This window comes from Dipodomys merriami, unplaced genomic scaffold, assembly GCF_024711535.1.
Source record: "Dipodomys merriami isolate MVZ:Mamm:240054 unplaced genomic scaffold, mDipMer1.0.p SCAF_322, whole genome shotgun sequence".
Taxonomy (NCBI): domain Eukaryota; kingdom Metazoa; phylum Chordata; class Mammalia; order Rodentia; family Heteromyidae; genus Dipodomys; species Dipodomys merriami.
This window is the reverse complement of record NW_027204738.1, coordinates 57,108-67,999: the sequence shown is the minus strand read 5'-3', so window position 1 is coordinate 67,999 and position 10,892 is coordinate 57,108. Positions and strand designations below refer to the sequence as shown.

The window sequence follows — 10,892 nt, the reverse complement described above, 5'->3', positions numbered from 1 at the left end:
GGGAGGGATCGCGGGGCGCGGATGGATAGAGGGACGGCCTGGCCCTCTCCTTGCTCCGCGGGTGTCCCGAGCGACCCCCGCGCCCGCCCCGCCGGCGGCCCGCCCGGGTCACGTGGCACCCCGACCCAAGCCGGGCGCTGACCCCGCGGCGAGGGAGGGGCGGCCTCCGGGAGGGAGGGGCAGGCGCGCGGGGCGGGGCGCGCGGGGTGGCCGGGAGCCCCAGTCCCCTGCAGAGCCGCCCCGGGCCGGCTCGGGCCCGCGCTCCCGACTGACCTCGGCGGGCGCCGCGCCGGCCCTGCCCCGGTGAGTGCCCCGGGCCGGCCCGGCGCCTCTGCCACCGCTCCCCACGCCGCGGCGCGCGCCGCCCCGCGCGAGCAGCCCGAGACCCCGGGTCCGGGCCGCGGAGGAGGGGGCCCCGCGGCGGGGACGCAGCGCCCGCCGCTCCGGGCCGCCCCTCCTGTCGGCCCCGGGTCCGCCGGGCGCCGCGCGCCGGAGGCCGCACCTGCCGGGCCCCAGGCGGGCGCCCCGCGGTGACCGCGACGCCCGCCGCTCTTCCCCGCAGGGCAGGACCGCGCGAGGATGTACCCGCGCCTGGCGCTGGCCGCGAGCCCCGGCCGGGCCCCCTTCGCCGAGCCGGGCGCCTTCCTGCCGGGCGCCGGGGCCCCGATGTTCGCGCCGCCGCGCGCGCCCCCCGCGCTGCCCTACCTGCCGGGCTGCGAGCCGCGCCCGCAGCCGCCCGCGCTCGCGGCGCACGCGGCCTGGGCCCCCGCGGGCCCCGCGGACGCCGCCTTCGGCCCGGGCAGCGCGCAGCCGCCCGGGGCCCCCGCGTTCCCCTTCGCGCACGGCTCCCCGGGCCCCGGCGGCGGCGGCGGGGGCGGCGCGGGGCCCCGGGACGGCGCCGCCTACCCGGGGTCGCTGCTGCCCCGGGAGCCGTACCCGGCGCTGGGGCGGCCCGCGGGCGCCTCGTACCCCACGACCTACCCGGCCTACGGGAGCCCCGACGTGGCTCCGTCCTGGGCCGCCGGACCCCTCGACGGGCTGCACGGCCTGCAGGGCCACCCGGCCGCCCTCGCGGGCCGCAGGGCGGCCTTCGGTGAGTACGGGCTGAGTACGGGCGCGGGCGCGCGGGGCCAAACCCGCTCCCTGCGAAGCGCGCTCCCTCCCCGCGGCCGGCCGCTCTTGGTGGCCTTAGCTCCCCCGGTCCCGGTGGAAGGCTGTGCCGGCGGGGAGGCGCCTGGCGGGTTTCCTTCTAGCATTACTGCAGAGAGAAGGAGAGGAGAGGAGGAGAAGAGGACAGAGGAAAGGAAGGAAGGAAAGGAAGGAAAGGAAGGAAAGAGAAAGGAAGAAAGGAAGAAGGAAGGAGAGTGGAAGGAAAGGAGAAAGGAAGGAATGAAAGGAAGGAAGGAAGGAGCCAGAGAGCTCGTTTACTTCCGCCTTTTCATCCAACTAAACCCAAAACAGCACACTCAGTTGTGCCTCTTGGGAGCGTGCGGTTGGGAACTGGTTTTGAGGAAGGTGTAGATGGATACTGGCTTGTTTAAGCAGGCTGCCGGAGAAAACCTGCGTCCAGTCTCAGGCTGGGCTCTGGTGGCTCGGTGGGAGCACGCGTTCCGGCCTTCCGCGTCAGGCCTGTGGAGCGGGCAGTTGCTCCACCCGGTCTCTGAGTATTTTAAGCAGCAGTCTCCACTCCACTCCGAGCCTCCCTGGGCTGATGGGGGGGCTTGCTGCCGCCCCACACACACACTTTTTAGCTGCCTTTTGGCTCCCCTGGCCCAGGCGCCCAGCGCAGGCCCATGCCTGGCGCCCACCCCCAGCTGGGTGATGATTGATCCTCACCCCGCCCCCGCCCCGGCACCGCTGGCGCCTGGCTGGGCCCGGAGGGGCCAAGCGGCCCTTCACCCCGCTGGTGTGGGTGAAGCTGCGCTGTCCTGTGGTTGTGACCACAACAAAGCTGACAGTAAGGCCACCAGAGCCCTTCTTAGATCTTGTTCTCCCAACCCACCTCCCCTCCACGTTGCAGAGGAGGTACAGGAGGAGTTAGGGGAGCAGGGAGGGGACATAGTAGCATGGGGCAGTGCCCTTTGGTCCCCTCCCTTCTCCAGGGGAGACATTTCTGCTTCCCAAGCGGGTTAAAACTACAGATGTGTGTGCAGCCCCTGGTTCAGGCCGGGGCCATCTCTAAAGTTCAGTTTATTCACACTCTGGCTACCTTATTAAAGTAGCAACTCTCTCTACAAATAAAAGGAAAAAGGGAAACGAGACAGGCACAGGACAGGCAGGGAGGGGTCAGCCCGCAGCCCCCTGGCTCCCGGGAGCCGCCCCCGAGGCCGGGGCTCACGGGCTGCTCGTCCGGCAGTGTCCGACTTCCTGGAGGAGTTCCCGGGTGAGGGCCGGGAGTGCGTCAACTGCGGGGCCCTGTCCACGCCGCTGTGGCGCCGCGACGGCACCGGCCACTACCTGTGCAACGCCTGCGGCCTCTATCACAAGATGAACGGCGTCAACAGGCCGCTAGTGCGGCCCCAGAAGCGGCTGGTGAGTGCTGCCGTGCGCGGGGCCGGGGGGGCCGGGGGGAGGACACGGGGTGGCCTGGCTCCCGCAGGCCTCCCCAGAGTGAGGTGGGATTTCATGTCCAGGGGAAAGCCCAGGCAGCCCAAGACCCCTGGCATGGCGGAGGAAGCAGGACGCAGGCAGGGGGCTCTTAATGTGCTCAGCCTGAGCAGCCCCAGAACTTGGGGCCTGCAGTGCTGCCAGGCTGCTCAGCGCTCAGCCACAGAGGGCTCAGCCTTGTCACCGGGCCGTGATGGCCGCGGGCTGGCCCGTGTCAGGCTGGGGATGGTACCCAGCAGAGATGGGGGGTGCTTTGCTGTGCGTGTTAGGTCCCTAAATGAGAGGATCTTCAGGCCTTTGACCCTGGGGAGCACTCTCCGCCCATACTTTTAGGGGTCTCCGGGAAACCAGGCCTCAGGGGGCTCCTTTCCTTATTGGTTGAACTTGTTTTCACTTTCGGTTCCTGCTGGCGTGCGTAGGGCTGGGGGGACAAGGGGCCCCCAGACCCCAGGCAGAGGGGTCAAGAAGCTTTGTGCTGTAGTATCTTACAGGCCTACCCTTAACTCAAGTGTACAAAGGAGCTTTTGAGTTACCGGGTCAGTGGTGGCCCCCGTCGGTCTCCAGCCTGCGCAGGGGTGTTGTGGGCCCAGAGCCCTCTGCTGAAGGGGTGTGAGCCCGAGGCGCCCGGTGGGAAGCTGACGGGGCTGGGGTGTAGCCCGCTCTGGTCCTTGGCCACAACTCGGGGGTACCTTGTGCTGGGGGCCGGCCTGGCTGAGCACAAGGAGGCAGGCAGGAAGTAGGAACTGGACACACCAGACCCCAGCCGTCTCTCCTGGGAGGGCTTCCCTACACCCTGTTTCACCCTCCGGTCCCTTCCCCAGTGGATCTGCTCGCATCACTCCCCGTGAGTACCACCTAGTCCGGCTTCCTAGTGACCATCTCAGAGAGAAACCAGGATTAAAGGGAAAAGAGCTGTCGCAGATCTTGTGAGACTGAACCCCAGACCTCCCAGCAGAGCCTCCCCAGGCCGCAGCCCTGCCCCCTCGGCTTTGTCCACACACACCCCCATTCCGGTCCCTGACCAGGCACCAGGATGAACCAGCAGGCAGAAAGGGGTCAGGAGATAGCTAAGATAGCTATTGTCTCCTCACAGAGATGCACGCACACGCGTGCACGCACACACACACACACACACACACACACACACACACACACACACACACACACACACACACACACACACACACACACACACACACACACACACACACACACAGACCACCCAAAACCTGGGGCCCCAGGCTGAGCGTGGAGGCAGAGGCAGAGCCCAGCCCTGCTCAGGGCTGCCCGAGCCACAGCCCAGGGTGGCAGATTCAGAGCTGCAGGAAGCGAAGCGGGTCGGTTGGGAGCAGTCCCGTGCTGTGCTGTAGAGACCTCGGTGGACAGGTGGGGGAGCTGGTGGAAGGTCTTGGCTGGCTTTGGGGTGTAGCTTTAGGAAGGCTTCCTGGGCCAGCCATCCCTGCCCACCTGCCCTCCCCAGGACCCTGGAGAGTGGAGCGCCCGGCAGCCTGGGGTCCAGGCCTAGTCCAGCCCTGGTCATGGAACAGGCCGAGGATGTGTTTGCCAGGCGGGGCCTTTGGGTGCTCCCCTTTTTTCCCAGGAGAAGCTGGGGCCTCCTTGACTAGCTCAGGGAGCTAAGCCCTGGTCCTTGCCCAGGCTTGATATAGATGCCCTGAGAGTCTGAGACCCTGGGCCCCCGGCTCCGGGCTGTGGGTCTGGGCTGGAGCGCCTCACCCAGACTTCCCACGGCTGAGCCACATTCACTGTAGGGTGTGGCCAGACCCCTGCTCAGCAGAACCTGTCCTGGATGACGATAAGTATTGTAGGCATGTCACCAAGAACACAGGAAAGGGACAAAAAGCCGCTCTGTGTCCCTCTCTCCCCTCCTCTACCCCCCACCCCACCCCTCCCCTCCCCCGCACCAAGTCTCCCTGGCTTTCCTGCATGCCTCATACCTTAGACCTGGGATCAGTGGGGACAAGCACCACAGTGGCCCTGGGACCCCCACACCCTCTGCTGTGCAGTGCACCCCCCTCTCCATGCACAGACAAGGCCCACTGCCCTGAGCACCAGCGCCTTGGCTGCAGCCTAGAGCCCACCAGCCACGGCCAGAGCGGGCAGCAGGTGTACAGCCCAAGGCTCATCTAGTGCCAGCTCCAGGATCACGAGGGCCGGCAAGTAAGCTTGGCCCCTGACGGCTCGGCCTTCGAGGCTCACCCAGCCTGAGTTCTCCCTGCACTCCTCGAGACTCACACTGCAAGCCCCCTGGCCCTCAGGCACAGGTGCTTTGCCGACTAAATGTGTGCTGTGTGCTGAACCGCGGAGACCCCCACCCATGCCCAGGGCCCTGACTGGCTGTGCCCGCCGCTCGTGGAGACCGTCCAGGTTCAAAGGAGCCCCTCAGTAGCAGAGACCTGCATGACCCGCAGCTTCTGCCCTCGGCGCTCCACCTCTGCTTCTCCCCCAAGCTGGCCTCCAGCCCTTTCCCTCCACAGTACCACACGGCTGTGCTGCCCACATCCACCCTGCCCTCCATACTGACTTCTTTTTTGTCGGTCATGGGGCTTGAACTCGGGGCCTGGGCACTGTCTCTGAGCTCTTTTGCTCAAGGCTAGTGCTCTACCACTTTGAGCCACAGCGCCACGTCTGGCTTTCCGGTGGTTCATTGGAGGTAAGAGTCTCTTGGACTTTGCTGCCCAGGCTGGCTTTGATCCTCAGATCTGAGCCTCCTGAGTCGCTGGGATTGCCGGCGGGAGCCAGGGTGCCTGCTCACCGTATGATTTATGTGGAAGCTTCAGATGTACACAAGGCCGGTGCTTGGTAAGGCTCTGGCTTGGATGAGCTGGACGTGAAGATTAACTTCTTTCAAAAAGAACATCTTAAAAAAAAAATAGAAAGGCAGCCAGGAGAGGCCTGGCGTGGGACGGCCTGAGAGCAGCCGCCTGGGTGCCCTGTGGACAGATGGCTGCCAGGGGCCTCCGCAGGGTGGGGGTTGGGAGAAGGCCCACAGTGCTCAGCAGAGGGGGGAAGTTCTGCTCTGGACCCTCAGCACCTCTGAGCCTTAGTTTCCCTCCTAGATGACAGCCGTTGTGAGGTTCAGGAAGAGATAGGTGAGGACACATTTCTGAGACTATTCTATTCCCTCATGCCCTTAATTTTATAAAAGTAAAGCCGTCGCTGTAGAAAGACTCCAAGTTCTCTTCAGACTTTCCTGCCGTCCCCTCCCCTTCCCCGGGAGCTTTGTCTCATGAACACTGCATGCCTGCACCCTCTTGTTTTTCACTTCCGGCCTCCAAGGAGCTCCGTGTGTGCAACAGGCAACTGTGCAGGGCTTGGGGTAACATGCACACGCCCTTGTAGGTGTGCATGTAGGTAGGCGTGCGTGTGCACACACATGCATGTGTGTCGAAGTGCCTGGGGGCCCTGCTGGGTCAGGGAGAGAGGGACGTCTGGCTGTGGCTCTCCTCGCTCTTAAGGAGATGCAGGAGGTGGGGGCCGCAGTGGGACCTGCGTGAGTCACATTCAGAACACCCAACAGGTGTGGATTTCAGCTGCGTAAACAGTCCCCAGCTGGGCAGGGGACGGCCTAACAAAGGCCTGGCTGCCGGATTGTCCCAGTGCGCTGAGGGCCTGGGCCTGCAGCCTGGCTGAGGCGCCAAGCCTCTCACTGTCAGTGGACTCCTGAGGGTCTCCACAGCCAGGCCAGGCAGCTGGGGACATGGCTGTGTCCATCATGCTCTGTGGGGAGAACACCCCACCTCATCTGCAGCCTGGGCAGCGGGGACGGACGTGGTCAGGGTGTGGTCCAGGGCCAGGCAGAGGAGAGGCAGAGCTGTACGGGGGACGTGGCCGGGCAGGTGGCTGGGCCTGGGGTGGCAGCAGCTCCAGCATTGTTGCCGAGGTCTATGTGTTAGGGGTGTTCTCCCCCGTGGGAGCACTGGGGCTTAAACTCAGGGCCCTGCTCTCACTTGGCTCAAGGCCGTGCGCTGCCATTTGAGCTGTAGCTCCACTTCTGCCCTTTAGTTGGTTAATTACAGGTAGGATTGCTCATCTTTTTCTGCCTGGGCTGGCTTCAAACAACAATCCTCAGATCTCAGCCTCAGTAGCTAGGATTATAGCGTGAGCCATCAACATCTTGCTAGGTCTAGATCCCAGAGTCCCAGCAGAGCCATGGCTCAGGGTCCTGGAGGCCGCAGTGCTGGGAGGTCTGGGGTCTCTGGTGGGATTGGGCACAGGGGTCAGTCTTTGCTGGGAGCCACGGGCCGGGTGGGCACACAGCACCTCTGCATGGCTTGGTACCCTGTCCAGGGAGCAGTGCACACAAAGGTAGAGTAGAGGCTGAGAGCAGAGAGACCTGACACCGTCTACCTCCAAACTACCCACCACCTACTGCCGTCCACCACAACCTACCCCGGTCCACCACCATGTACCCCCATCCACCACCACCTACCCCCCATCAACCTCCCTCTACCCCCATCCACCACCACCTACCCCTTACCACTACACCCATCCACCACCATTTACCCCGTCCACCACCTACCCCCATCCACTGCCACCTACCCCCATCTACCCCCATCCACCACCACCTACCCTTGTCCACCACCACCTACTCCCATCCACCACCACCTACCCCATCCACCACCACCTACCCTCATCCACCACCACCTACCCCTGTCCACCACCACCTACCCCATCCACCACCACTATCCTCATCCACCACCACCTACCCCCATCCACCACCACCTACCCCTGTCCACCACCACCTACCCCATCCACCACCACCTACCCTCATCCACCACCACCTACCCCCATCCACCACCTACCCCATCCACTGCCACCTACCCCCATCTACCCCCATCCACCACCACCTACCCCATCCACCACCACCTACCCTCATCCACCACCACCTACCCCCATCCACCACCTACCCCATCCACCACCACTATCCTCATCCACCACTACCTACCCCTATCCACCATCATCTACCCTGCCTACCACCACTACCCCCATCCACCACCACCTACACCATCTAACACCACCTACCCCTCCCTGCCCACCACCACCTACACCATCCACCACCACCCCATCCACTGGTTGCTGGGGACAGAGGCCTGGCCCCATCCACTGGGGAGCTGGGGAGAGTGTTCCCAGGGAACAGCAGGCCGTGAGCTTGCCCTTGGGCCTGGCCTCTGGAAGGGGCCTGTGGCTTTGGGGTTCTACTCCCCCATATGGCTATGTGTGGAAGCAGAACCCCAAAGCCACAGGCCCCTTCCAGGCCCCCACCCAGCCATGCAGGGTAGGTGAAAGGCCAGCATGGATGACCCAGAGCCAGAAAAATGACAACCACATGTCTGTGTCTTCATGGCTGGGGCGCCACAGCCCACCGTGGAAGGCCCACGGCACCTTTACCAGCGGGAAGCAGAGACCGAGAGGCGGAGGGGCCTGTCCTGGGCTGGAGGGCGTGGAGGAGCAGGGAGATCATGTCCTCGGCCGGTCAGAGGCAGGACTGGCGACCTCACGGACTCTAAACGCCCCACCCGCCCCGGTGTGGAGCCCCTTTAGCTGCCAGTCAGTCCTGAGTCTAGCTTCCGTGCTTTGCGCTGCAGTCAGCATCCGCTGCTCACAGGGGCAGCCAGCCCCTCCCCACCCCCGAGCCCCGGGTCCCTGGCCGGGGCTCACACTGGCTCCATCACTACAGTCCTCCTCCCGCCGCAGTGGCCTCTGCTGCTCCAACTGCCACACGGCCACCACCACGCTCTGGCGGCGCAACGCGGAGGGTGAGCCGGTGTGCAACGCCTGCGGCCTCTACATGAAGCTGCACGGGGTGAGTGGGCGCCGGCGTGGCCCTGCGGGCACCCGGGGCCGGGGAGCAGGCAGGTGGCGGAGGGCTGCGGGTGCCTGGCGGACGTGGCTGTGCACCTGTTGACCGCAGGCGCTGCCCCGCCCACCGTGCAGACAGACACAGCCATGCCACCTGGCAGCCCCCGACACCCTGGTCCGACACCCCCCGTGCCCGAGCCCCCGTGGCCCCAGAGGTGGCGCTGAGCAGACAGGGCTGTTCAGGATGGGCCAGGCCCAGGAGTCCAGGAGGACCCGTCCTGGGGGAGGGGGCCCCAGGGGTAAGCATGGACTAAGTGAGCAGACTCCCCCTGCCCCACGTTCCTTCCAGGTGCCACGGCCACTGGCAATGAAAAAAGAAAGTATTCAGACACGGAAACGGAAGCCCAAGAACACAGCCAAGACCAAGGGCTCCTCAGGTGTGGAGTGCGTGGCGTCCGGCCTTCGGGGGGCGGGGGCCTTGGCCAGCTGTGGTGAGTGGGGTGAGCACAGTGGAGGAAGCCACGCCAGCCCCCACCCGGGCGTGCTGTGTGATCCCAAGGAGTCTCCAAACCTCCCTGGGCCACGTGGCAGGAAATGTGGCCAGATCTGGCATCTTCTTTCTGTGAGTACCCCCACCCCCTTCCTCCCAGGATCCACAGCGAACATCACAGCTTCCCCGTCTGCCGTCCCCAGCACAGACAGCTCAGCCGCCACTTTGAAAACAGAGGCCAGCCTAGCGTCCCCCACGTGTTCCGGGCCCAGCATGACCTCCCAGGTAACAAGGACGTGTGGCCGGGCCCCAGAGAACCCCCGCTGACTTCTTGGCCAACCCAGGCCTGGTGGGAACCCCAGGGGTCCTTCCTGGAGTTAGCCTCAGCCACCAGTGTGGCGCCCTTCCCACGAGCCTGCTGCGGCTGCAGCCAGAGCCCCGTGCGGAGGCTCGCCGCGCTGGGAGGCGGTGCCACCTCTGCATTCTAACACCGGGTCCTCCCTGCAGGCATCCGGCCAGGTGGAGGACCCCCTGGCCCCCAGCCACCTGGAGTTCAAATTTGAGCCCGAGGACTTTGCCTTCCCATCCACAGCCCTGGGCCCTCAGGACGGCCTTGGAGGGGCCCCGCGCCAGGACGCCTGGTGTGCACTGGCCTTGGCCTAGGACCCCGTCAAACTAGCACTGGTGCAGCGTCCCCAGAACAGCCCCATCCACCCCTGCACCTGCCTCACTCCAGCACGGCAGAGACCACCAGGCCCACGGGAGAGCCGACCTCCCAAAGGAGCCACAAGTTCCACAGCGTGGCACTTTGTGAACTGACCAGAGCAAGAAGATGGCTGGGGAAAGGTCTTGCGGCCCACATGGACAGCTAGGGGCTCCCCAAGCCCTGCAGAAGCCTCTCTGCTGCCCTCAACCACCTGAACTCTTGCTCCCGCTCACCATCCACACCGTTCCAGGTTGTGGTAGGTGTCCAAGCAAAACAAAACCTGAGGCAAAGAAGGCAGCAAGGTGAGGGGTGGATACAGGCCTCCCCGGACCCCAAGGTCCCCACGTTGGCTGGAGGGAGCCATGGTGCAGAGTGCTGGCCCTTCGAAGGGCAGGAGGGCCAGGCATGTGTGCAGGTTGCACACAGAACTGGACACCACCCTCAAGGGAACGCCGTCCACCTTGCAATCATCATGAACTTGTGTATTTATTTCGATGTTTATTCCAGAGAAGGCCGTGAAGGGCCTTGTTCTGATAGAACCCTTTTGCCGTGACCATTGCTGGCAGGTAGCAGAAAGCGTCTGCAGGCCTTGTTGAGCCCCACGCAGAGTTTGGGGGTTGCAGTGGAGGTGGCAGGGCCTCAGCCTGGCTCAGCTGGGACTGTCAGTCAGGCTGCTTTCCCAGCAGACCCCGCCCGCAGCAGCCTTCATGTCGTGTCCTGCTGCTGTCCTCCAGCTCTGTCTCTGGGCTGGAGCTTAGCTGCCGAGGATGCGGAGGGAGGGGAGGGGAGGGGGCGTCCTTGGGGGCTACACCCATTGATTGCTAACTTTCTCCAGCAGGACATGATTGTCCAAGGGAGCCAGAAACATGGACTTTTAAAATGTGATGCCTTCTAATTCAGTGCTTTAAAACAAAAACAAACAATTCCGTCACCATAATTTTAGCAGTCTTTTGAATACTGCCAGCCGACGATAGCACAGCGGCAAGCCGGCCCCTAGTGCACCTCCCATTTAGAGCCACACGTTCAGCTCAGTCTCGGGACAGGGCCTTTGTGGGGAGAGCGGCTCCCTGCGGGGCCTGAGGCCGGAGGGCAGCCTCCAGGTGCCCTGCGTGAGGTCCTGGGCTCAGGGCAGGAAGCCGGTCCGGCCGCCGCCCTCTGCGGTCATCAGCCTGGGCGCTGTGCACAGGCACAGCTCTTGCTGCGGTTTGCTGAGGCCCATTCACGAGTGATGAGACCAGGTGAAGAGAGGTGAAAGGCTCACTCAGCCGG

General features: G+C 64.4%; 1 protein-coding gene across 1 annotated transcript; it reads left to right on the top strand.

Moving 5' to 3' along the window:
• The first annotated feature begins 579 nt into the window (after positions 1-579).
• On the top strand, positions 580-10,332 carry LOC138841542 (transcription factor GATA-5-like). Its single transcript, XM_070042250.1, has 6 exons — positions 580-1,093; positions 2,357-2,532; positions 8,306-8,431; positions 8,777-8,864; positions 9,078-9,202; positions 9,425-10,332. The coding sequence occupies exons 1-6, from the start codon at positions 580-582 to the stop codon at positions 9,578-9,580; spliced, it is 1,185 nt and encodes a 394-aa protein (XP_069898351.1). The 3' UTR covers positions 9,581-10,332.
• Positions 10,333-10,892: the final 560 nt, after the last annotated feature.